General features: G+C 44.8%; 1 protein-coding gene across 1 annotated transcript in view; it reads left to right on the top strand.

Moving 5' to 3' along the window:
• Positions 1–27,863, top strand: part of itpr1b (inositol 1,4,5-trisphosphate receptor, type 1b) — a 163,453-nt gene that overhangs the window by 50,554 nt on the left and 85,036 nt on the right. Inside the window, 33 exon segments of the mRNA XM_046342783.1 lie at positions 3,431–3,529; positions 4,422–4,505; positions 4,616–4,762; positions 9,878–9,901; positions 9,903–9,974; positions 10,244–10,288; positions 10,412–10,441; positions 11,625–11,779; positions 17,732–17,831; positions 17,924–18,084; positions 18,357–18,498; positions 18,636–18,794; positions 18,933–19,105; positions 20,669–20,788; positions 20,992–21,186; positions 21,366–21,617; positions 21,735–21,876; positions 21,973–22,126; positions 22,319–22,509; positions 22,716–22,848; positions 23,082–23,136; positions 23,246–23,411; positions 23,631–23,795; positions 23,905–23,976; positions 24,118–24,255; positions 24,454–24,579; positions 24,692–24,892; positions 25,060–25,311; positions 25,510–25,635; positions 25,954–26,082; positions 26,288–26,305; positions 26,862–26,888; positions 27,608–27,728. Coding sequence (XP_046198739.1) covers positions 3,431–3,529; positions 4,422–4,505; positions 4,616–4,762; positions 9,878–9,901; positions 9,903–9,974; positions 10,244–10,288; positions 10,412–10,441; positions 11,625–11,779; positions 17,732–17,831; positions 17,924–18,084; positions 18,357–18,498; positions 18,636–18,794; positions 18,933–19,105; positions 20,669–20,788; positions 20,992–21,186; positions 21,366–21,617; positions 21,735–21,876; positions 21,973–22,126; positions 22,319–22,509; positions 22,716–22,848; positions 23,082–23,136; positions 23,246–23,411; positions 23,631–23,795; positions 23,905–23,976; positions 24,118–24,255; positions 24,454–24,579; positions 24,692–24,892; positions 25,060–25,311; positions 25,510–25,635; positions 25,954–26,082; positions 26,288–26,305; positions 26,862–26,888; positions 27,608–27,728 — 4,174 coding nt within the window.

Below are 27,863 nucleotides of genomic sequence, written 5' to 3'. Positions count from 1 at the left end.
TGGGAACGGTCGCCGGATGCTCTGGATTGTGAAGGTGCACTGGAGGCCTGGTGCGTGGGACCGGTACCGGTGGCACCCGGCTGATGACACGCACCTCAGAGTGAGTGCGGGGAAGATTCACAAGACGTACTCGACTGTGGATGTGCACTAGAGACCTGATGTGTGGGTCCGGTACAGGTGGCACCGGGCTGATGACACGCACCTCAGGGCGAGTGCGGAGAGTAGGCACAGGACGTACTGGACTGTGGAGGCGCACTGGAGACCTGATGCGTGGGACCGGTACATGTGACACCGGGCTGATGACACGCACCTCAGCACGCCCGCTCTGCAGCGCTCTCAATGCTAGCACCTCTCTTCGGAATCTTGCATCGAGCTCCTCATCCGACTCCCTGACTGGCTCCGGTTCGCTCCATGTGCTCCCCCCCAATTTTTTTTATTGGGATTGCCTCTCGTGCTTGCTCCATTGAGCTATATCCTCGTTATCGTCGCTGTTCCGCTTTCGCTGCCTCTATCTCCTCCTTAGGTTTGCGATACTCCCCGGCCTGCGTCCAGGGTCCCTTTCCTTCCAGAATCTCCTCCCAAGTCCACTCCTCCTGTACACGCTGCTTGGTCCATTTTGGGTGGGATCTTCTGTCACGTTCGTCGTATGAAGGAGACGCAGGGTGGTGTGCGTACATTCTCTTTATTAAAATCATGAACACCGAACAAACTAACAAAATAACTAACAAAACGTGAAGCTATACAATAGCGTGCTGACAGGCAACTACACTTAGTCAAGATCCCACTCCAGAAATTGGGAAAAAGGCCTGCCTAAATATGATCCCCAATCAGAGACAACGATAAACAGCTGTCTCTGATTGGGAACCATATCAGGCCAACATAGACATACAAAACCCCTAGACATACAAAAAACCCTAGACATACAAAAACCTAGAGTACCCACCCTAGTCACACCCTGACCTAACCAAAATATATAGAAAACAGATATTTAAGGTCAGGGCGTGGCAGCTGTTCTCTTTCATTGTGCAATCAACAGTTGCCAGAAGTCGAGAGCTTCTGGTTATCTTGAAGGGCACCTTTCCTCTGCTCTAAACTAATCTGACCCCTCCCTGTGTGCGTGTGCCTGAGCTGTAGTGTATAGCAGCTCTGCCGGGGCCTCTGTAGATCAGCACACTGGAGAACACTGATGTGTGTGTATGTACAAGTGCTATCAGTGGTTTTCTACATGATCATATATACACTGCTCAAAAAATAAAGGGAACACTAAAATAACACATCCTAGATCTGAATGAATGAAATATTCGTATTAAATACTTTTTTCTTTACATAGTTGAATGTGCTGACAACAAAATCACACAAAAATGATCAATGGAAATCAAATTTATCAACCCATGGAGGTCTGGATTTGGAGTCACACTCAAAATTAAAGTGGAAAACCACACTACAGGCTGATCCAACTTTGATGTAATGTCCTTAAAACAAGTCAAAATGAGGCTCAGTAGTGTGTGTGGCCTCCACCTGCCTGTATGACCTCCCTACAACGCCTGGGCATGCTCCTGATGAGGTGGCAGATGGTCTCCTGAGGGATCTCCTCCCAGACCTGGACTAAAGCATGGCAGTCAGGCTACCTCTGGCGAGCACATGGAGGGCTGTGCGGCCCCCCAAAGAAATGCCACCCCACACCATGACTGACCCACCGCCAATCCGGTCATGCTGGAGCATGTTGCACGCAGCAGAACGTTCTCCACAGCGTCTCCAGACTCTGTCACGTCTGTCACATGTGCTCAGTGTGAACCTGCTTTCATCTGTGAAGAGCACAGGGCGCCAGTGGCGAATTTGCCAATCTTGGTGTTCTCTGGCAAATGCAAAAAGTCCTGAACGGTGTTGGGTTGTAAGCACAACCCCCGCCTGTGGACGTCGGGCCCTCATACCACCCTCATGGAGTCTGTGTCTGACCGTTTGAGCAGACACATGCACATTTGTGGCCTGCTGGAGGTCATTTTGCAGGGCTCTGGCAGTGCTCCTCCTTGCACAAAGGCGGAGGTAGCGGTCCTGCTGCTGGGTTGTTGCCCTCCTACGGCCTTCTCCACGTCTCCTGATGTACTGGCCTGTCTCCTGGTAGTGTCTCCATGCTCTGGACACTACGCTGACAGACACAGCAAACCTTCTTGCCACAGCTCGCATTGATGTGCCATCCTGGATGAGCTGCACTACCTGAGCCACTTGTGTGGGTTGTCGACTCCGTCTCATGCTACCACTAGAGTGAAAGCACCGCCAGCATTCAAAAGTGACCAAAACATCAGCCAGGAAGCATATGAACTGAGAAGTGGTCTGTGGTCACCACCTGCAGAACCACTCCTTTATTGGGGGTGTCTTGCTAATTGCTTATAATTTCCACCTGTTGTCTATTCCATTTTTTATTTTTTTTAACCAGGCAAGTCAATTAAGAACAAATTCTTATTTTCAATGACGGCCTGGGAACAGTGGGTTAACTGCCTGTTCAGGGGCAGAACGACAGATTTGTACCTTGTCAGCTCGGGGTTTGAACTCGTAACCTTCCGGTTCTAACCACTAGGCTACCCTGCCGCCCAACAGCATGTGACATTTATTGTCAATCAGTGTGATTGACTTGGAGTTACATTGTGTTGTTTAAGTGTTCCCTTTATTTTTTTGAGCAGTATATAATAATGATGGCAGTTACACGCACACAATAAAGTGATTATTGTGGATACATATTTAATATAATGTTTCGATTAAAACGTTTACATGCTTTGTAAGAAGAGCGATTTCCCTAAATAATCCTGTTTTACATGGACGCATCGGAAATCCATCTACCTGAAAGCACTCTGAAAATGCAGGAAATCGGCAATCAATATTAACGTTCTACCACAGGGAACATGTTATTTTTGGGAAGCATATTTGATTCTGAGTTGGGACATGTAAAGTTTGTAAGTGAAAACTACTACCTCTAAGATGCATACATTCAGTTGTTCTGAACTCACTTCACTCGCGCAAAAGGAGGAGGCTCTCGGCTGGTGTGAGCACATGCGCAGCTAAAATACACCGCTGGAACGCAGATTTTGAAGGTGTTTACGTGTCCTAATAATTTCAAAATAATGCTCAGAAAAGCAAGGTATGCTTACTTAGAATTTGACCTCACGCCAATTAGGATATGCAGAGTAAGGTGTTTATATGACTATTGCAAAATCTGCCCATTGCCATAATTAGTTTAATATTGAATTATTAGTGTACATGTAAAATACTCAATGACACACAATCAGACTGTCTCTCTGTTTGTTGTGTCTCGGTGTCCATGTCTCTGTATGTACATGTGTGTTTTTGTGTGAGCATGTGTGGCCGTGATATTCGGTGTAGTTGATTATACTGTGTGTGTATAATAATGCTATTGATTGCGCCCCGGTCTGTCTAGGTGGTGATTGGAGACAAGGTGGTCCTTAACCCTGTGAACGCTGGACAGCCCCTTCATGCCAGCAGCCATCAGCTGGTCGACAACCCAGGATGCAATGAGGTAGAGTACATGTTTCATCTTGTGGAACAGAATCCATTTTGGGAAAGTCTCTACTGTTTTATTAACCAAGGTGTCCCTGCACATTTCACTTCCTTGAGTAGTGCAGGTTTTAACTATGCTGAGAACTGTGCTTTGTTATTGTTCATTCTGTCCTCTCAAAGATGAGGAAACGCATTCATTAGTTCCTGTTTTATTTTTGTTGCGTACTAATCATCCTTGCTATATGTGAAGAATGGATTGTAAAACGGCCATATTGTCTTGAATTAATGAAGTGATGGTTGTTTATGCTAGTACATACACCATTCTTAAAGCTCAACAGCCATAAAGACAAAATACAGTTGCACCTCCTTTTGCCCACAGAACAGCCTTCATTTTACAGGGTGTGGACTCTACAAGGTTACAGCGTTACAGTTCTTGACACTCAAACCGGTGCTCCTTGCACCTACTACCATACTCAGTTCAAAGGCACTTAAATATTTTGTCTTGCCCATTTACCCTCTGAAAGGCACACATACACAATCCATGTCCAAGGCTTAAAATACCTTCTTTAGCCTGTCTTCTCTCCATCATCTACACTGATGGAGGTAAATTTAACAAGTGACATCAATAAGGGATCATAGCTTTCACCTGGCTTCACCTGGTTAATCTGTCATGGAACGAGCACATGTTCCCAATGTTTTGTACACACAGTGCATATTTACTGAGCTTCTCCATTCCTGCAAGCCTGTCCGAAACCCACATGCACAAAAAGGTGCAGGCTCATTTGTTTTGATGTCACTTTTTTAAAACAAACTTGATGATGTGAATAAAAGTCTATCCCAACTGTATAACTGAGAATTAAACCAAGTATTTCCTGACACAACTCACACATGCTTATCATTTTGTTTTTCAGGTGAACTCTGTAAACTGCAACACAAGTTGGAAAGTAGTTTTGTTCATGAAATGGAGTGACAACAAGGAGACTATTCTTAAAGGGGTATGTACTCTGATTAGTTGATTGAAATGTATTGGACACAATAACACATACAGGGTAGATGGCTCTCCTGCCCTCATTTTACTGACTGGTGTCTGTGTTTGTGTTGCAAGGGGGATGTTGTTCGGCTGTTCCATGCAGAGCAGGAGAAGTTCCTGACATGTGACGACTTCAAGAAGAAGGAGTACGTCTTTCTCAGGACTACAGGACGCCAGTCCGCCACCTCCGCCACTAGCAGCAAGGCATTGTGGGAAGTGGAGGTGAGCATAGGACAATGAGATATTAGATACATGGTGAAATTCATGGTACACAATCACATATGACACTGATATTTAAGGATATGGTTTTTACGATAACTTTGCCATGACATTCTGTAGGTTGTTCCAAAGCTAGTTTCCCTGAATAAGTCCTGGGGCCTAATTTATACATTTTGTGGTAAAACTATTCTAAAATGCTACTTAGAAACAGAATTTAGAATGTCCGTTTGCAAAGAAAGTGTGATTCATCAAACCATCATACGGGCATCATCACCTGTAGGAGATCTCCAATGATATTAATCAATATTGTTCTCAGCCTCAGTGCTCGTGCACAACCTTGTCTATTTGCATTGTGAAATGCCCCTAATTAACCATATATGTTCAAAATCATCCCTTTAAAGCCTGTGGGAAATATACAATGCCGTACCATGATATGCAACCCAAAAAAGCTAAGAAGCATACAACTTTTCCGAGACCTGAAATAAAGGTGTTGGTGTCAGAGGTTGAATGCAACCAAAAGGTTTTATTTGGCTCGCTCAGTTGTGGCTTGACCAGTACACATTTGAACAAACAGAGAGGCCCATTAGGATAATTAAAGTTGCTTTAGCAATGGCAAATATACTTCAAATGAGTAGGCAACACTCACCAATAAGCCATCCATCCTCAACAGCTCTTCTGTTGTGCAGAATGAACGAGCCGCGCGTTGCACCTGGCCACCTTGCCACCACATTCAGCAGTGTCTTTTGTGCGTCACATAACCTGCACATTAATTGAGTTGAAGCCTTTTCCATAGTTGAACTCGTTTTGGGATGTGGCTTTTATTGCTCCGTTGGTATCTGGGAACCCATTAATTGCAAAGAAACCCCTCTTGACCGCAAACTGTTGTGCGATGGTGTGTGCCTGTGGCCAAAAAACAAATCAAATAAAATTTTATTTGTCACATACACATGGTTAGCAGATGTTAATGCGAGTGTAGCGAAATGCTTGTGCTTCTAGTTCCGACAATGCAGTAATAACCAACAGGTAATCTAGCTAACAATTCCAAAACTACTACCTTAGAGACACAAGTGTAAGGGGATAAAGAATATGTACATACAGATATATGAATGAGTGACGGTGCAGAGCGGCATAGGCAAGATACAGTAGATGGTATTGAGTACAGTATATACATATGAGATGAGTATGTAAACAAAGTGGCATAGTTAAAGTGGCTAGTGATACATGTATTACATAAAGATGCAGTAGATGATATAGAGTACAGTATATACGTATACATATGAGATGGATAATGTAGGGTATGTAAACATTATATTAGGTAGCATTGTTTAAAGTGGCTAGTGATATATTAAACATAATTTCCCATCAATTCCCATTATTAAAGTGGCTGGAGTTGAGTCATTGTGTTGGCAGCAGCCACTCAATGTTAGTGGACCTCGCCTTCTGGATGATAGCGGGGTGAACAGGCAGTGGCTCGGGTGGTTGTTGTCCTTCATGATCTTTATGGCCTTCCTGTGACATCGGGTGGTGTAGGTGTCCTGGAGGGCAGGTAGTTTGCCCCGGTGATGCGTTGTGCTGACCTCAGTACCCTCTGGAGAGCCTTACGGTTGTGGGCGGAGCAGTTGCCGTACCAGGCGGTGATACAGCCCGACAGGATGCTCTCGATTGTGCATCTGTAGAAGTTTGTGAGTGCTTTTGGTGACAAGCCAAACTTCTTCAGCCTCCTGAGGTTGAAGAGGTGCTGTGTGGGTGGACCAATTCAGTTTGTCTGTGATGTTTTTCACCAAGGAACTTAAAACTTACTACCCTCTCCACTACTGTTCCATCGATGTGGATAGGGGGGTGTTCCCTCTGCTGTTTCCTGAAGTCCACAATCATCTCCTTAGTTTTGTTGACGTTGAGTGTGAGGTTATTTTCCTGACACCACACTCCGAGGGCCCTCACCTCCTCCCTGTAGGCCATCTCGTCGTTGTTGGTAATCAAGCCTACCACTGTTGTGTCGTCCGCAAACTTGATGATTGAGTTGGAGGCGTGCATGGCCACGCAGTCGTGGGTGAACAGGGAGTACATGAGAGGGCTCAGAACACACCCTTGTGGGGCCCCAGTGTTGAGGATCAGCGGGTGGAGATGTTGTTGCCTACCCTCACCACCTGGGGGCGGCCCGTCAGGAAGTCCAATACCCAGTTGCACAGGGCGGGGTCGAGACCCAGAGTCTCGAGCTTGAAGGGCACTATGGTGTTAAATGCCGAGCTGTAGTCGATGAACAGCATTCTCACATAGGTATTCCTCATGTCCAGATGGGTTAGGGCAGTGTGCAGTGTGGTTGAGATTGCATCGTCTGTGGACCTATTTGGGCGGTAAGCAAATTGGAGTGGGTCTAGGGTGTCAGGTAGGGTGGAGGTGATATGGTCCTTGACTAGTGTTACGAATCCCTTTTGGCCCGACAGTCTAGGGGGGATGGTAATGAGACCCGTAACATAACTCATGCAAATTATTATTGTGACAAAGTAAAAGTGTGCACGAAATAACCACGACAACAGAAATCTACCGTCAAACTCTAGGTTTATTTATAAACACACGGTAATGGGGGGAGCAGGAAAAGGGGCTGAGCTGGACCCAAGGAAAGAAACAATAAATATACAAAAACACACCCCTAAGCTAGACTAGCCTACTTTAACAACAACTAACTAACTAACCAAAAATACAGTGGGTGGTCCGCCCAGTTCTACCTAGTGTATTTAACAAAGTTCACCTACGGGTAGTGTATGCCCATGGGCGACTTGTCTTGGTTTCCCCTTTTCCCACCAGCAAACAAACAAACACCATAACCAAAAACAATACTCACAGGTGATGACAAAGTGCTATGGAGGTGCTTTAAACAAAAGAGAGGTTAAGACACAAAGCGAGAGTGAAACACAGAGACCAACAGACATGGCATTTACAGAGAGATTGAGCTGAGCTGAGCTGAGCTAGAACAAACAAATGATGGGGTTTTTAAACCATGGGGAAGGAACTGTGATAGGTCAGGAAATAGGAGGTGGTGTGTCTTCTGATTGATGACTGATTGTTGACTGATTGGGGAGTGATGGTTTTCACCTGTGAGGGGAGAAGGAGAGAAAAGAAACACACACAGGATACACACACACACAGGATAACTGTATCCGTAACAACTAGTCTCTCAAAGCACTTCATGATGACAGAAGTGAGTGCTACGGGGCGCGGTAGTCGTTTAGCTCAAGTTACCTTAGCTTTCTTGGGAACAGGAACAAGAGGGTCTTTGCAAAAAAATGATATCTGATATGCCAATCTGTACTTTCTGAAAATAGGTCCCACCTGTCACAAAAAAATGTGCTCTCTGTGAAATGCAACCTGTGTCAAACAGAGCAAGATCAGTTATCTCGCATTCAATTTCCCATTAACTTCAACAATGGTTTCACTTTCACACGTGCCTTTTCATTTAATAATTACTGTACTTTATATTGATTATTATCATAACAAAATGGACTGATGTGGTCAAATTACACTACATGACCAAGAGTATGTGGTCACCTGCTTGTTGAATATCTCATTCCAAAATCATGGGCATATTTGGAGTTGGTCCCCCCTTTGCTGCTATAACAGCCTCCACTCTTCTGGGAAGGCTTTCCACTACATGTTGTCCCCGCATTGCTGCGGGGACATGCTTCCATTTAGGCATGAGCAATAGTGAGGTCGGGCACTGATGTTGGGCGATGAGGCCTGGCTCGCAGTTGGCACTCCAATTCATCCCAAAGGTGTTCGATGGGGTTGAGGTCAGGGCTCTGTGCAGACCAGTCAAGTTCTTCCACACCGATCTTGACAAACCATTTGTATATGGACCCCGCTTTGTGCACAGGGGCATTGCCATGCTGAAACTTGAAAGGGCCTTCCCCAAACTGTTGCCACAAAGTTGGAAGCACTGAATCGTCTAGAATTTCATTGTATACTGTAGCGTTAAGATTTCCCTTCACTGGAACTTAGGGGCCTAGCCAAACCATGAAAAACAGCCCCAGACCAATATTACTCCTCCACCAAACTTTACAGTTGGCATTATGCATTTGGGTATTGTTCCCCTGGCATCCACCAAACCCAGAATAATCCGTTGGACTGCCAGATTCATCACTCCAGAGAACGTGTTTCCACTGCTGCAGAGTCCAATGGCGGTGAGCTTTACACCACTCCAGCCGATGCTTGGCATTAATCTTGTGTGCGGCTGCTCGGCCATGGAAACTAATTTCATGAAGCTCCCGACAAACAGTTATTATGCTGACGTGGCTTCCAGAGACAGTTTTGAAATCGGTAGTGAGTTGCAACCAAGGACAGATCATTTTTACGACCTTCAGCACCCGGCGGTCCCGTTCTGTGAGCTTGCGTGGCATTCCACTTTGCGGCTGAGACGTTTCCACAATAACATCACTTAAGTTGTCTGTGGCAGCTCTAACGAGGCAGAACTTTGACGAACTGACTTGATGGAAAGGTGACATCCTATGACGGTGTCACGTTGAAAGTCACTGAGCTCTACAATAAGGCCTTTCTACTGCCAATGTTTGTCTATGGAGATTGCATGGCTGTGAGCTCAATTGTATACAGTTGTCAGCAACGGTTGTGGCTGAAATAACCAAATCCACTAATTTGAGGGGGTGTCGACATGCTTTGTATATGTATGTATATGATATAACCTGTGAAGATACTATGTTGCATGAATTCACAATGGAAATACAATGAAATCGAATAATTATTGAATTCACACATTTTCAACATATATATTCCCCATTCTCTAGGTTACTCTTGACAAGCAGTTCCCTCATTCCCCCACTTGGCACTGTGCATACACATGGTCATGGCTGTGTGTACATTTACATACACTCTCAAGCAAGCGTTCCCATTTTTAAATCTCACACTTTGCGTGGAAATGTTCCCATGCCTGGTTTACGCACATGTTTTTTTTTTGCCTACACATGATTGATAAATGAGGCCCCTGGGATGGAGAGAACCAGGTGAAACCATGTGGGTCGTCCTGCATCTTATAAGATGTTTTTACTCGTATGTTATCAGTCCAGACAGCTGTTTCTCATGCTGTCATGTTTTGCATTCTTTTATCAGGTGGTCCACCATGACCCTTGTCGGGGGCGGAGCTGGCTACTGGAACAGCCTGTTCCGGTTCAAACACCTTGCAACAGGATCATACCTGGCTGCTGAGGTGAGTCCTCTCACACCCGACTGTAGTCATATTACATGATAGTCTACCAACCAACCACTTGCATGGCTCAATTGATTAATACCTGGAATTATAATGTGTAGCATCATCTTGCAGTGCTTCAGCATGCGATCTGAAAGTCTTAACAACGGGGCTTGATTAAGTTGGACCTGATCTACTTTCTATTCACTTATAAGAGGACTATGTATTGCCTCTTGCTTCCTCACATGTTGTAGTTAAGTATCCCATTCTGGTTCCTGATATCTTTTCAGGTGAACCCCGACTATAAGGAAGAATGTCCTGAGCCCAGATCCTCAGTAAGTCAACCAGAGACTACTCTATGTCTGTGTTTCATGTCTGAGCTGTGTTTGCTCTGACTTGCCCTATCTACCGCTGATCTACACTTTCAACTCTGTGTTGGATCTTGTTTTTCTTTCCAGGTGGTGGATTCTGTTCCCTTTAACTTCCAGGTACTGTGTCTGTCCTGGTGTGTTTCATCCACTGAAATACTTCATTGATGAATTGAGAGATTCTTTAACCACGATTTAATAGCGAATTCACCCTCTTGAAGAGAACTCAAACTAAATCGCGGTCTGACTTCCTTAATTCGGGTCTCTCCATACAAGCCACTGTTTGTGTGTAGTGTGTTTTGAGTAGTTCTTAGGAAAACCATTTTCTATCATCACATTTTGAAGATTTTTCTGCATATTCTGAAAGGAGAGCGTCCACTTGTAATAGGTTTACAAATTCAATGGCATTGGCAGTTGTAGTAGATCTCCACTGGATGTCATCATACCATATTCTCTGTGTATGGTACTGGAGCTCAGCCATAGATGGCAGTAGAACACCATCTATTACTCTGTGTGGAGTGTGGCTATGGAGGAATATGCCAAAGAAATATGATCTTCTGGGGTAGAATCCAGGGTCTGTGTCTTTCCATAGTTTGATTCAGCTTCCTTCTTATTGAATTGCATTCATAAAAACTGACTTATTATATAAGCCCTTAGCCTAGATTAGTGGTTCCCAAATTGGGGGGAGGGGGCTCCTTCCATCATTGGGGAACATCCCGCAAATGTTTTTATTTATAGATTTATTTATCATATACATCTAAATGCATTCTGAATTGAATTAGCCTTTAGATCAGTCAACTTGACAGGATGCGTCAACAACACATTAGCTCTTCTAAAATTGGAAAAGGTCTCTGAGTTGGCGTAACTCCCATCTCAACGTAACTTCTTGCTCAGTCCTCATCTGAGTGGTACTGATGAGTACTCAAGGAGAGATGTGTTGGTTGGTGTATTTGTCTTGGGGGATGGAGGAAAAGAGGGAGTTAGGTTAGTCAATTATCCCAATATCAGAATAATGATTAACTTGCCTTACTGTACTGTAAAGCTGGAAATTAGAACATCTCTGACTGCAGTAACCCGAACAGTGTTGCAATGCTTTAACTTCTTAATGTGATCCATTGATATAGCACTGATTTAAGTTATTGTTGCCATGCATAAGTCTTAACTAGAAACAGATTAAAGGAAACATATCTTCATTCCTCATTTGTGTTACACACAGTCACAGTAATATTGAAATGATGAACTGGACTGCTGTGTTGGGACTTCAATATGAACTAACAGTGTCCTCTTTATACTGTACCTCCAGTTGGACTCGGATCATGAGGCCCTGAGAGCGCGTTTGCGAACCCCCCAGGAAAGGGTCATGTACCAACTGGTGTCTGTTCCTGATGGCATGGACATCTCCTCCATCTTTGAGCTGGACCCTACCACCCTGAGAGGTGGGGACTCCCTAGTGCCCAGGTACACAGTCAAATATCACACCCCTCCACCTGATATTTTTAATAATTGTACCTTTATTTAACTAGGCAAGTCAGTTAAGAACAAATTTTTACTTTCAATGATGGCCTAAGAACAGTGGGTTAACTGCCTTTTTCAGAACATCATTTTACCTTGTCAGCTCGGGGATTTGATCTTACAACCTTTCGGTTACTAGTCCAACGCTCTAACCACTAGGCTACTTGCCGCTGTGACCTGTCTTTCATCACATCTTCAAACAACCTGGTCTAAATAGCACAGGTGACGCATGATGCAAATCTGTCTGGTGCCCTCTTTATCCCCACGTTATCCCCACGTGAACCTGTACCGTCAGGTTATTAGGGAGTGGTCCAGGGTTACTCGGGGTCAAGGGGAAGTAGTGGGCAGGACTCTATTTCCTCCTGTAGGGGCCGTGTTACAGGCTGTTGCTGACAGTCACGTGTTGACTGGATGAGGCACCCACCCGTGACGCATCTTCATAGAGATGGAGAAGGGACCTCAAGGGTGTCTAGTCATGCAGCCTAGTTAGTCTGAGAAACCAAGGAGCAGCGTTTACAATTTCAGAGTGGACCATTTCAGGGCTATTGTGGGATAGCTAAAGAAATGTTCAGTTGTTTGTTCTTTAATGTGAATAGAAGGTTTGCGGGACAGCATAGCTCAGTGGTGCACATGATTCAATTTTAGAACTTTTGTTTTCAAAGTGATCCTTAGTTCTAAGATGTCTCACCATCTACCACAATAATGTGCTGTTGTGTTTTCTCAAAATCAGTCAGAACTCTGACCTTGCTGAGGTGATACCGGACATTGGCCATTCATTCCACTTTCTGTGTGCGTGTTTGTAGGAGGGAGTCCAGTTTGTTTTCTACTATCTAATAATAGTCAGGAAAGTCCCGGTATGGTTTGAAGCAGGAAACCATGGTGATGAGGCAGACTGCAGCACTGCAGGCTTGTTCAGGAGAACCAGAAGATGTTGCAACATGTCTTGATCTAGCCACCTCCCGGTCCCCTAACTAAACACAGAAGCCAGATGTTGAATAACCATCCATCTGCCCCCACACAGAAAACACACCGTCATATTTCTCATGAAGTAAACTGCGCTTTCAGACGACTACTTCCCAATACATGGGAATGATCAGGTTCTGTCCATATATTACCTCAAATATGGACATCAGACAATGTGATATTAAGGTGTGCTCGATCCAATGTATTTATAAAGCCCTTTTTACATCAGCAGATGTCACAAAGTGCTATATAGAAACCCAGCCTCGAACCACATGTTTTCTCAACATAAAGTGTCTTAATAGGACATTGGGCCACCACAAGCCAGAACAGCTTCAATGCACCTTGACATAGATTCTACAAGTGACTGAAACTCTATTGACTGACACACACACACACACACACACACACACACACACACACACACACACACACACACACACACACACACACACACACACACACACACACACACACACACACACACACACACACACACACACACACACACACACACACACTAGTGTGAGTAAAATGACTAGCTCTCTCATGTGCGCAACAGGGCGTAGATTTCTGACATACCATATGTCTATATTTACCTTTGCTGTGTTCCTTCTTCTTCACCCTTATTGACTGTATCATGTGCAATGGCGGTGTTTGCTAAAATAACAATAGTGTGGTTGTTTCTGTCACCAGCATCACATCAGATAAGGCCAGCGCCTCTCACTGTTGTGTTAAAGACTGTATTGTGTAACGTTGTCAGGTGCGTGCTTGAACTTCTGGCTACTATTGGCTGCACCCTCCCTCTCGGCTCCTCCTCCCCTCCCTTCCTACCTGAAATAACCCATGTTCTTCAGGACACGAGTAGGCAGGCTGGGCTTTAGGTATGAGTCACTAGAGTGAGCATGGTGGATGGTCTACACAAAGGTAAGCCTGTTAGCCTAATGGGTCATTACGCAACCAGGCCAAGAATACAGCCAGTGTCTGGTGTACTGTCTGTGCCTACGGCCAGAGAAGGTGGACACCAGAGTAAGTGAGCGAGGAGTGGCGAGTGCTCAATTTGACTGGAGCACGGAGCAAGATTCCCAAAGGCTGGAGTGTCGGCCTTCTTGCCCCTGCTCCAATTTCGCTCCAGTAGCGCTAATTTTACGAGCTCAGGGCATGCCAAACCCAATATGCATTTGTAGTCTACTTGTGTGCCGCTATATTTTATCTATACAATATGCCATAATTGATTTTGGCCCAATAGGCCTGTCATATTCCAACTTTCAAGGAGCTTTCCATTTTGATTGGGTTATTTTGCCTAAAAACCTTTAGGCCTGGCCTTCTTTAGACTAGTTGAGTATCTGGAGCAACAGCATTTGTGCGTTCGATTACAGGCTCAAAATGGCCAGAAACAAAGACCTTTCTTTCGAAACTCGTCAGTCTATTTTTGTTCTGAGAATTGAAGGCTATTCCATGCAAGAAATTGCCAAGAAACTGAAGATCTGGTACAACGCTGTGTACTACTCCCTTCACAGAACAGCGCAAACTGGCTCTACCGGAATAGAAAGAGGAGTGGGAGGCCCCGGTGCACAACTGAGCAAGAGGACAAGTTCATTAGAGTGTCTAGTTTGAGAAACAGATGCCTCACAAGTCCTCAACTGGCAGCTTCATTAAATAGTACCCGCAAAACACCAGCCTCAACATAAACAGTGAAGAGGAGACTCCGGGATGCTTGATTTCTAGGCAGAGTTCCTCTGTCCAGTGTCTGTGTTCTTTTGCCCATCTTAATAGTTGAATTTTTATTGGCCAGTCTGAGATATGGCTTTTTCTTTGCAACTCTGCATAGAAGGCCAGCATCCCGGAGTCGCTTCTTCACTGTTGACGTTGAGACGGGTGTTTTGCGGGTACTATTTAATGAAGCTGCCAGTTGAGGACTTGTGAGCCAGTCAGTAGTTTATTGACAAGTTTTTCCAACACCTTTGATAAACAGGGCAAAATCTTTAGAAAATTCATAGTTTTTATGTCTTCACTATTATTCTTTGATGTAGAAAATAGTAAAAATAAAGAAAAGCCTTGAAAGAGTTATAAATCTTTTGACCGGTAGTGTATGTACAGTATATCAGCCTGGTAAGAGTGGCCAAAAAGGTGTTTAGCATCTCCGGTGGCTCTGCAAGCGTGGATATTTTCCGCTGTTGGTCTGCTCTCCCTGCACCGTCAGAATGAGCCTCGTGCCACAGACTTTGGACGAACTGCTGTTTCTAAAAATGAATTCAAAGGCACTGTAGACTGAGTCTAATAAGGCATTTAATTTAATTTGTATTTAATTCTAAGTAAGTCACAGGGCTATATGTGCAATTTATAGACTAAAATGAGTTAACACAATGAAATGTTGTTTAAATGCTGAGCGCCTAATGACCCTGACTCCTACCAGACTAGTGGGTCGTACTCGCAAATACTTCACAATGTATTTCTTTGTAGGCTATAGCCTTGAGATAATTGAAATAATATAGCCTAAATAATTCATTCCTTTTTTAGGCTCCCTGTCTGCCTCCTGACCTATTTAGAGTGTTTATATGCAGTTTAATATTACATGTAGCCCATCTGAAATTTTGAGCGCCTCTTATGTTCACCTTTTTCATGTTTATTAAAATACTTTTTATTCAATTCTTATGGTTTGGTTTCAGTAATTCAAAACCAATTGGTAGGTCCAGTTAGCCACAAAAATAGATGGGTGTTGGTTAAATTGTGTTTACAATGTAAACATTGTAAATAAGAATTTGTTCTTAACTGACTTGCCTTGTTAAAGAAAAATAAAAAATATAGAGATGGGATATGCCTCTGTACTCCAAATGTTACCTTTATCCAAACCGATACATTGGGAAGATTGAAATACTGCTATTTTTTCCCCAGAAAACTGCCCTTTTTGTCCTCATGCTAGGTAGCAGTAGCTACAGCAGCCATTATGAATGGCACATCGCGTTGAACAACAACAGTATTTGTATTTTGGAACTAGATTTTCATACATCTTGTTTGAGGATGTTACAGAAAGTCATCACACCCACTAGTGGTGAGAGCCCACTCTAAACGTTATTACCATTATCAATAACTAAGTTGGTTTTAGGTGGTTTGAACAACCAATTGATATACAGGACCAGTAAAAAGTTTGGACACACCTACTCATTCAACGGTTTTTCTTTATTTTTATTATTTTCTACATTGTAGAATAATAGTGACAACATCAAAACTATGAAATAACACATGGAATCATGTAGGAACCAAAAAAGGGTTAAACAAATCAAAAGAAATGTTATATTTGAGATTCATCAAAGTAGCCACCCTTTGCCTTGATGATAGATTTGCACACTGTTGTCATTCTCTCAACCAGCTTCACCTGGAATGCTTTTTCAACAGCCTTGGAGGAGTTTCCACATATGATGAGCACTTGTTAGCTGCTTTTCCTTCAATCTGTGGTCCAACTCATCCCATACCATCTCAATTGGGTTGAGGTCGGGTGATTCTGGAGGCCAGGTCATCTGATGCAGCACTCCATCACTCTCCTCCTCCTTGGTCAAATAGCCCTTACACAGTCTGGAGGTGTGTTGGGTCATTGTCCTGTTGAAAAACAAATGATAGTCCTACGAAGCGCAAACCAGATGGGATGGCGTATCGCTGCAGAATGCTGTGGTAGCCATGCTGGTTAGTGCGCCTTGAATTCTAAATAATCACAGACAGTGTCACCAGCAAAGCACCCCCACACCATCACACCTCCTCCTCCATGCTTCACGGTGGGAACCACACAAGCAGAGATCAACCGTTCATCTTCTCTGCGTCTCACAAAGACACAGCGGTTGGAAACAAAAATCTCAAATTTGGACTCATCAGACCAAAGGACAGATTTCCACCGCTCTAATGTCAATTGCTCGTGTTTCTTGGCCCAATCGAGTCTCTTATTTTTATTGGTGTCCTTTCGTAGTGGTTTCTTTGCAGCAAATCAACCATGAAAGCCTGATTCACGCAGTCTCCTCTGAACAGTTGATGTTGAGATGTGTCTGTTACTTGAACTCTGTGAAGCATTTTTTTTTAATGCAATTTCTGAGGTCAGTAACTCTAATGAACTTATCCTATGCAGCAGAGGTAACTCTGGGTCTTCCTTTCCTGTGGTGGTCCTCATGAGAGACAGTGTCATCATAGCACTTGATGCACTTTCAAAATTCTTGAAATATTCTGGATTGACTGACCTTCATGTCTTCAAGTAAAGTAATGAATAAGTCCATAATATGGACTTGGTCTTATACCAAATAGGGCTATCTTCTGTATACCAATTCTACCTTGTCACAACAGATTGGCTCAAACGCGTTAAGAAGGGAAAAAATCCACTAATTAAGTATTAACAAGGCACACCTGTTAATTGAAATGCATCCCAGGGGACTACCTCATGAAGCTGGTTGAGAGAATGCCAAGAGTGTACAAAGCTGTCATCAAGGCAAAAGGTGGCTACTTTGAAGAATCTCCTGTCCTGACTCAGCCATCTATATCCATGCAGAGTCACCATGCACGGTTGTCTACAGTTGAGCTCTTGCATCAAGAGCAGATTCTGAGAAATTGAGTGACGTACGTTATTGAGCGTCCCATTCTGTCCTCACAGGGCTTGGTTTAATAAGACAGCATTTTTTCCCCATCCAAGTTGAAAGAGCATTACAGACGGTTGGTATTCCCTAGTAATCTCAAAATACTTCTCCAAACAATATAAATGTTTAAACAAAGTTCACTTTTCAAGGCTACTGTAAGGTTGACACCAGAAAAAATAATCACCTGAAGAATTACTATCCACAAACATAATTTTGCATATAAAGGCCTCTTAGTAGGATTATCATAGAGAGGTTGACTAGTTTAGTGGACTGTTGTTTTTTGTGTTGGTGCGGTCCTCTGAGTTGCTCTGTCCTGTTCCCTCAGGAACTCTTTTGTGAGGCTCAGGCACCTCTGCACCAACACATGGGTCCACAGCACCAACAACCCCATTGACAAGGAGGAGGAGAAGCCTGTCATGTTACGGGTACGTGGCTGGGAAGGATACTAGTGTGTGACCTTTGATCGGACTTGTAAAATCTATTTATTCAAAGTATGTTTTACACGTCGTTCTTTTAGATTGGCACATCAGCGGTTAAAGAAGACAAAGAGGCCTTTGCCATAGTGCCTGTCCCCCCAGCGGAAGTCAGAGACTTAGACTTGGCCAACGATGCCAGTAAAGTGTTGGCATCCATTGCTGGGAAACTGGAGAAGGGCACTATAACACAGAATGAGAGGAGGTAAAGTGTGTGTTTGAAACAGATGTTGTACAACATTGTTGTAAATATCTGGTAGGTCGAAAGTCATTTTAGAAATTGCTGTTGGCCTTTTAACATTTGGTAGAAGTAGTATTTTTCATGTTGAGATGTGTCATCATTTTAAGGTCCACTGGGTATTCCATAGTTTTTCTCTTTTAGCTATTGTCCGTGGCTCCTGGCTGTAGGAGTGGGTGTTATTTGGGTTCCTGGTGGAACCATTCATTCCTCCCTGGCCCTGTCTCTCTGGTCTCCAGGTTTGTCACTAAGCTTCTGGAGGACCTAGTCTTCTTCGTGTGTGACATCCCCAACACTGGCCAGGACGTGCTGGAGATCATGGTCAACAAGCCCAACAGAGAGAGACAGAAACTCATGAGGGAGCAGAACATCCTCAAACAGGTACAGCTCATTGTACTCCGTGGTAGTATCATCTACTTTGGGCTTGGGGTACTTATGACAATGAGTCAATGTTAAGTTGACCTCTCCACATTGTCAATTTGAGTTAAATGACATATGGAATCCATATCCCTCTTTAGATTTTCAAACTTCTCCAAGCCCCATTCACGGACAGTGGGGATGGTCCTATGCTGCGATTGGAAGAGCTTGGTGACCAGCGACACGCCCCCTTCAGGCACATCTGCAGGCTCTGTTACCGGGTATTACGACACTCCCAACAAGACTACAGGAAGAACCAGGTCGGTGGGCAGAACTGGTTGATTGCATCTATCAACTCAGACACACAGCAGAAATGTGCTAGCTAAAAGGCTAAATATAATTAACCTGTTAGTTGTGCATTAGAATGGTCCTGACCCTCACGGACTCCCCCTCTACAGGAGTACATAGCTAAGCAGTTCCGCTTCATGCAGAAGCAGATAGGCTACGACGTTCTGGCTGAGGACACGATAACTGCCCTGCTCCACAACAACCGCAAGCTGCTGGAAAAACACATCACGGCCGCAGAGATCGACACCTTTGTCACCCTGGTCAGGAAGAACCGGGAGCCCAGGTGAGACCAAGAGGACGGGGTGATAGGATGGGGGCATGCCATGGGCCTGATTCAGAAGGTTGTCTGTGGGGGGAAGTTTGTTTGTACAGCACCAGCCAGGGAATGTAGTAGATGTAGATGTATTCAAATGTATGCATGAGGGTATCAGAGGATGGGATTGTTTTGGACCCTGGCACTGGAGGTAATTGCTGTCATTAGTGCTGTCAAGCTCCAGTTTTGTGCTGCTGGCGACATGAGAACCATGCTGATCCAAGGGTCTGGATAAAGGGGGCTTTTATTGGGGTCTGATGGAACTGGGAGGGGGACTGTGTCGGGACTGGAGCCTTCTGTTTCCAGCAGCACAGGGCTGTAGCAGGTCATAGAGCCTGAATAAGCCTACTCTGGGAGCCTGTACTGTGGATACTGGCTAGTGCACTGTTGTAGACCCCGTAGTTTTCAAGTTTTAATGTCACATAAAAAAACACAAGAATATCAAGACTACCACTGTCGTGTTATCAGTCAACTTGATAATTGTGTTGAAATCATGCGTGGCTACACTTTCGTGGGTGAACAGGGAGTACAGGAGGGGACTAAGCACACACCCCTGTGGGGCCCCTGTGTTAAGGGTCAGCGTGGCGGAGGAGATGTTGCCTACCCTTACAACCTGGGGTCGGCCCGTCAGGAAGTCCAGGTTCCAGTTGCAGAGGGAGGTGTTCAGACCCAGAGTCCTAAGCTTGGTGACGAGCTTGGAGGGGACAATAGTGTGTAGTCAATGAACAGCAATCTCACATAGTTATTCCTCTTATCTAGGTAGATGAGGGCGGTGTGGAAAAATTGAGATTGCGTCATCTATGGATCTGTTGGGGTGGTATGCAAATTGGAGTGGGTCTAGGGTGGCTGAGATGATGAAGTTAATGTGTGCAATAACCAGCCTCTCAAAACACTTAATGATTACAGAAGTGAGTGCTACAGGGCATTAGTCATTGTGGCATGAAGCCTTAGAATTCTTAGAAACAGGAAGGATTGTGGTCATTTTGAAATGTGGGAATTACAGACTGGGGCAAGAAGAAGTTGAAAATAACTGTGAATATGCTTACCAGCTGTTCTGCGCATGCCCCTAGAGCGCAACCTGGAGTACCATCAGCAGCCCTGCGGGTGTTAACCTGATTAAAGACCCTTCTCACGTCGGCCTCAGAGAGTGAGATCACCGAATTCTCACAATGTTGTTGTCAAAGCGTGCATTGAGTTTGTCTGCTAGAGAGGCATCGTTGGGCAGAGTTGGGTCTTCCTTTGTTATCAGTAATAGAATGTAGCCCCTGCCACATGAGGCGGGCGTCTGTTTATTATGATTCAACCTTATTCCCATATTGTCCTTTTGCTCGTTTGTTGACTCTGCGGAGGTCATAGCGGGTCTACTTCTTCTTGTCTTCGGCCAAGGTTGTCTACGGTAGCTCTGTGTGCGGTAGCCCTGTTCTTCAGTTTAGCACCAACTTGAGTGTTAATCCAGTGCAGTGGTGTATGCCTCCTCCTAGGCAGCTGGACCTGTATGTTGACCATCTCCTTGTCTTTGACCTTCATCTCCAGGTTTCTGGACTACCTGTCTGATCTGTGTGTGTCCATGAACAAGTCAATACCAGTTACTCAGGAGCTCATCTGTAACGCCGTGCTGGACCCATCCAACGCAGACATCCTCATCGAGACTAAGTAAACCCCACTAAAAACATGAGCGTGGGTGTGTGCGTGCTTGAACATTATACTGATGCTTTCTAATTAGATTGGCTCCAATATAGTGTTATTAGTAATGCTATTGATTATGTAAACAAAGACCGACGTGTGTTTCAGTATTCATTGTTTTCTGCAGTTACTTTGCACTATGTTGACTGTCTGTTTTATTTGCCGCCGACCAGGCTAGTTCTGTCGCGCTTTGAGATTGAGGCTGTAACAATGGGGGAGAATCCCATAGAGACGGAGGAGGACGAGGAGGAGGTGTGGCTCTTCTGGAGGGACAACTGCAAGGAGATCAGGAGCAAGAGTGTCAGAGAGTTGGCCCAGGACGCCAAGGAGGGCCAGAAGGAGGACCAGGAGGTGGTCAGCTACTACAGGTCGGGGTTTAGAGCCTTACAGGGTTCAGAAGGATTTAAGGTTGGATTATGGGTGCAATGACATGTTTGAATGTACAGTATCTAAAAGCATATGGGACAGTTTTATTGTCTATGTACATAGCCTGCTTTCAGACTAATACCCCGACCAGATGTTAAAGTATGCTCCTCTCCCCCTGCAGGTACCAGCTGAATCTGTTTGCGCGGATGTGTCTGGACCGGCAGTACCTGGCCATCAATAAGATCTCTGGCCAGCTAGACGTGGACCTGATCCTGCGCTGCATGTCTGACGAGGACCTGCCCTATGACCTTAGGGCATCCTTCTGCCGCATGATGCTGCACATGCACGTGGACCGCGACCCCCAGGAACAGGTCACGCCAGTCAAGTACGCACGCCTCTGGTCCGAGATCCCCTCCAAGATCGCCATTGACAAGTGAGTGGGGTTTATGAACGTGTTATTAGGGTCCTATCAGCGATATTCTGCATTAGCTGAGCTCCTCTATAGGCTACCTCTGAGCCTTTACACAAGAATGTTCTCTCACTTTCTAAGCTACGACAATGATGGGACCACCAGAGATGAGATCAAGGAAAGGTTCTGCCTGACCATGGAGTTTGTGGAGAACTACCTGATGTCTGTGGTGTCTCAGAACATCCCTTTCGACGACAGAGAGAAAAACAAGCTCACCTTCGAGGTAGTTTTCTCTGGAAACATCACAAAGTGTCAACCAGAGAGAATGTATAATATGAGGAATTATCTCACTTCCATTTTCACTTTTCTCTGTTAAAAGGTAGTGAACCTGGCAAGGAACCTCATTTACTTTGGCTTCTATAACTTCAGTGACCTGCTGCGACTGACTAAGATCTTATTGAACATCTTGGATTGTGTTCATGTCAGCACCATTTACCCCATTACCAAGCTGGAGAAGGGAGAGGAAAAACAAGGTGAACACCCGACTTCTTTTGTCTCTCAATTGGTATTGGCTGTTACTGATGTAGTGTAATTGAGGTGCACTCTCTCGCTCTCAATACCCTTCCCTTATATGAGGAATCATGTGGGAGTTAATTAGGTTTGGTTAAGCACCCCAGTTCAACTCTGAGGAGTGTGTGTTTTTGTGTGTATGTGTGTCCCCACAGGCAGTAATGTGATGAAGTCTATCCATGGGGTGGGGGAGCTAATGACCCAGGTGGTCCTTCGAGGGGGGGGCTTCCTCCCCATCACCCCCACCCACCAGCCGGAGGAGGGTGTGGTCAAGACCCAAACAGAGCCGGAGAGGGAGGACATCATGGTGATGGACACCAAGCTCAAGATCATCGAGATCCTGCAGGTAACATCTGCCCCGTCATCTGGTCTTTTATATAGATTTTCTGATGTTGTTTCCAAATATCTTGGCTTTGATTTCCCATAGTATCATATACAAATGTGTACAAAATCTAGATGAAGGACCTATTACTGTCCGTATGATTATTCTTAGTGGTGAGCTCCAAAGCCTGGTGTTTTAACTAACTGATGTGCTCTGTTCCTGCCCACCAGTTCATTCTGAATGTGCGGCTGGACTACAGGATCTCCTGCCTGCTCTGCATCTTCAAGCGAGAGTTTGATGAGAGTAACCCTCAGGGTGATAATACATCGTCTAGTGCTAGTCAAGATGGAAATAATATGACAGGTCAGCATACTGAGAACCATAGCCTTGCCTTTTCTTTCTTACTGCTTTTACCCTCAAGCTACAGACACTACAGGCATAACAGATGCCACATGTCCTTACACCCTTAGTATTTGTATTACATTTTTATATTCAGATATTTTTCAAGTTCATTTGTGGAGTCGATGGTTTCTAAAGTGAAGTATAGCCTTCAAACGGGTTCCACAAGAATGTAAATGCTTCATTTGTTTTGTTAGGGGCTCTAGATTTTGAGAACATAGAAGAGCAGGCAGAGGCAATCTTTGGAGGAAGGTAAACCCTCTCATTTTAAAGCAATGCAGTGTCAGTCTCCGTAAACGGACTGTTTTTAAGACTGGGATACTTAGTCCTCAGTGTCTGAGCCTGGTGTGTTGCTCTGCAGTGAGGAGAACACCCCTCTGGACCTGGATGACCATGGAGGGAGGACCTTCCTGAGGGTGCTACTGCACCTCACCATGCATGACTATCCTCCCCTGGTGTCTGGGGCCCTCCAGCTGCTCTTCAGACACTTCAGCCAGAGACAGGAAGTCCTCATGGCTTTCAAACAGGTAGGCCTCCGACCAAACCCACAGGTGCCACAGCCACAAGAACTCACAGGTCCACTGTATCAGTTTTCTGCACACTCATCAAGAATCGTATCTTTAGTTAGAAAGGCATCATATGAATGAGCATTAAAGCCATTTGATTACAAGGCAATTAAAGGCCTAGCCTGCTGTGGAGATTAAACTTTAGTCTAAACTGAGTTATAGCGCTTCCTCTTCCCTTAGGTCCAGCTCTTGGTGACCAGTCAAGATGTGGACAACTACAAACAGATCAAGTCCGACTTGGACCAGCTGCGCTCCATCGTGGAGAAGTCGGAGCTGTGGGTGTACAAGAGGCAGGGGGACGATGACGGAGGGGACGGACCCTCAGAGTCCGACCATAAAAAGAAGGTATTTGGTTAAAACTTACCAACGATTATTGTACATCTCAATGATTTTTGGGGGGGAATGCTTCACATGAATATGAACAAGCTCTCATTCTAACTCTGTCCATGTGCAGGGGGATTCAGGCAGCTCTGACAAAAAGAAGGAGGAAAGCAACAGCAGTTACAACTACAGGGTTATGAAGGAGGTATCATCTTCTTCATTTTCTCTCATCTCTGAGTTGGTGGTGTAAGGAGTCCTTGCCTTCACTCTTTTAATATGTTGTCAGTCATTAGAGATGTATAAGGCAGACAGTCTCTGAGCCCCTTCTCTCTTCCCCTGTGTTCAGATCCTGCTGCGGCTCAGTAAGCTGTGTGTCCAGGAGGGAGCATCGGGGAAGAAGAGTAAGAAGCAGCAACAGAGACTATTGAGGAACATGGGGGCCCACAGTGTGGTGCTGGAGCTACTGCAGATCCCCTATGAGAAGGTACTGGATAATATGATGAGCCAGACCTATACTCTCAACACATACTGATCAAAAAGGCATGAAGAAAACACTAGAGCATTTATGCCATAGAGTTGTACAGTACATAAGCTTGGTCAATCATTTAATTTGTGGAAGGTTTGAATGATAGCTGCAGCTCTTTGGATGTGTGTCTGCCTGTACTTATGATGAACACTCCAGGGCGAGGACGTCCGTATGCAGGAGATCATGAAGCTGGCTCATGAGTTCCTCCAGAACTTCTGTGCAGGGAACCAGCAGAACCAGATCCTGCTGCATAAGCACATCAACCTATTCCTCAACCCAGGGGTGAGTGGACTTTCCTGGAGAAAGGGTTAGGGCTGGGAGGAACCAGTGGTACTCCATCCTTCCCACACCATAAGTCCACTAGTTTGATGCTTCTATTTCACCTTCTCTTTAGATTCTGGAGGCAGTCACCATGCAGCACGTTTTCATGAATAACTTCCAGCTGTGCAGTGAGATCAACGAGCGCGTGGTGCAGCACTTTATCCACTGCACCGAGACGCATGGCCGCCATGTCCAGTACCTCAAATTCCTTCAAACCATTGTCAAAGCCGAAAACAAATTCATCAAGAAGTGTCAGGACACCGTCATGGCTGAGGTGGGACACCATAATTACAGTGCACACATGATTCCAATGCAAATGTAACACATTATGCATTTTAGCAATATAAACCTGTAATACTACCCAAACAGAAATTTGTTCAAATCTATATCATTTGTCAGCAGCATTATGATAATGACAGTCTCTGTCTTCCTCCTGCTCAGCTGGTGAACTCGGGCGAGGACGTCCTGGTGTTCTACAACGACCGTGCATCCTTCCAGACCCTGGTCACGATGATGAGGTCGGAGCGGGATCGTATGGATGAGAACAGCGCTCTGAGGTACCACATCCACCTGGTCGAGCTGCTGGCTGTCTGCACCGAGGGAAAAAACGTCTACACTGAGATCAAGTGTAACTCTCTGCTGCCTTTGGATGACATAGTGAGGGTGGTCACCCATGAGGACTGCATCCCTGAGGTGAGTGATTGACCGAAGAGCTAAACGGCATGCATTGGTAGTCTACTGAAATGATCAAGAGCCTGGTGTACATGTTGTATTCATGCGACTCATTTGAATATTTGCTTCTTGCAGCAAGTTAAATGACCATTCTGGGCTCTTGGGATAATTATGTACTTAGGCACCTATGAAGTTGTTCATTCTTAACTTTTTCTCCAGGTGAAGATAGCCTACATCAACTTCCTGAACCACTGCTACGTGGACACAGAGGTGGAGATGAAGGAGATCTACACCAGCAACCACATGTGGAAGCTCTTTGAGAACTTCCTGGTGGACATATGCAGGGTAAACAAACACACATCACCTCTCTTCCTTATCTGTTGGCGAGTCAACAGGCATGCTGGTGACATGTTACTGAGACCTGGTTGATAGTCTGCTGAGCATTCTACAGGGAGACTCTCAAAAATGAAGTTAGCCTTATATGTTCTCCTGGGAGTGTTCTGCTGAGAGGCACTGTGAGATCACAGCGTGGAGAAACAATATTCTATCCTCCTTCCTGTGAGGATCCAGGAAATGTGATCCAGTGAATGCTCACCCATTACCCATGTCTGTCTGGTGAGTGAGTCAGGTTGACCATGGTTGTCTGTTGTCTGCTGTCTGTAGGTGTGCAACAACACCAGTGACAGGAAGCATGCAGACACGGTTCTGGAGGGTTACGTGACAGAGACCGTCATGAGCATCGTCACCACCTTCTTCAGCTCGCCCTTCTCTGACCAGAGCACCAGTCTGCAGGTAACCATGACCACCGTAACATATAACACTAAATAAAAGCAGTTGAATGGTGGATATTCTACGCTGTTGGGAGAAATCTGGTCATCAATCATTTTCTGTTGATAGTGAACGGTGTTAACTTCCTCGTCTGTGTGTAAGAAACATTATTCCCAAAGGCTCTACACCGACAGTTAACATGTAATATATGACATTTTGCTTCAAATAGCTGGCACGTCAGGTGTATGTAAGTATGAGTAAAAGTCCCATTGTAATTGGTTTTCCATCCCCTGGGTGTGTTCCTTACCAGCAGTCATAGAGCAGCCAGACGTTTCCTCAATGACCGGTCTTCACAGAACTGAGTCAGCACCTTCCAAGAATTCTCTACAGATGGCGTGTGCAAATGCTTTAGAATCTTCCCCTCAGTTCCTTCCCAGATCTTTAGGCCTGTTTTCACAAGATAACTGGGATGTGTTTGCTGGGATATAATTGCAAATGTCACGTAACGAATGGTAAATCACTCCGTGGCCTACTATAAATGGTTGAGATGTATGACAGGTGGAGGAGAAGATTTGTCCACTTCACTCTAAGGGTTTTGCAATCCCTCCTGGAGTTGTCTAGTAATACCAATTCCTGTAAGGAACTATGTTTTCGTTTAGATTGTTTTAGGTTTAGTTTCTCTTATAGTCATTTCCACATCCTTTCCAACCCATTTCCTCCACTATCCCACATCCCATTAGACTCAATACACCAGTTGATGTGAACCGCCATAATGATATTCATTCCCTTCTCTCCCATGACAGGCAAGCATTCTGGGAAAGATAACTGAGGTATACAGTATGTTGTACCGTAGGTTTGTGTGCAGCTGGTTCACAGGGTGTTGTTTGGTCCTGGTGGTAGCGGTGATACTGTATGTATTAGACATTGCTCTAGTAGTAGTTGGGACCTGAGCTGATTCTGGTGGTAACCAACAGGCATACTAGAAGTGTTAGACCCTCTTACATACTGTATGTTATAGCACCTTTACAGTACATACTGTTCAAGGTTTGAGAATTGTACGGGCAAACAGGAGAAAATGCTTTGAAACGTAAATAAACGTTCAGGTAATACTTTCTCGGTGTCAAAGGTTTTCTCTGATTTCTTCCTGCTGAACATGACTCAATTTGTGTCTGATGGCACCCTCACGTTGGGGAAACTGGGTTATAGAAATATGGTCTGTGATAAACCACAAAGCCTTTGTTGATCACGGCTGGGGATTTTAGCTTTGTTTAATGTGCAGCTTCTGACTTGTCTTTTGATTTCTTTCCTCCTCTTATATCTACTGTCTTGTCTTCCTGTCTGTCTGTCTGTCTGTCTGTCTGTCTGTCTGTCTGTCTGTCTGTCTGTCTGTCTGTCTGTCTGTCTGTCTGTCTGTCTGTCTGTCTGTCTGTCTGTCTGTCTGTCTGTCTGTCTGTCTGTCTGTCTGTCTGTCTGTCTGTCTGTCTGTCTGTCTGTCTGTCTGTCTGTCTGTCTGTCTGTCTGTCTGTCTGTCTCTCGCGCTTTCTCTTAGACTCGTCAGCCGGTGTTTGTACAGCTCCTACAGGGGGTGTTCAGGGTATACCACTGCAACTGGCTCAACCCCACTCAGAAGGCCTCCGTTGAGGCCTGTATCAAGGTGCTCTCTGACGTGGGTAAGATACCTGCAATTGGCCTCCACCTGTTACCCAAATACTGTCTTGATAAAGTCAGAGAAGTACATATCTTTATAGTCACAAGTCAATGAGCTCATTTTATCTGTCATCTAGAAGAAAAAAATACATATTTCA

Source organism: Oncorhynchus gorbuscha, linkage group LG03, assembly GCF_021184085.1.
Source record: "Oncorhynchus gorbuscha isolate QuinsamMale2020 ecotype Even-year linkage group LG03, OgorEven_v1.0, whole genome shotgun sequence".
In the NCBI taxonomy this organism is placed as follows: Eukaryota; Metazoa; Chordata; class Actinopteri; order Salmoniformes; family Salmonidae; genus Oncorhynchus; species Oncorhynchus gorbuscha.
This window is presented reverse-complemented; position numbering and strand designations above follow the sequence as displayed.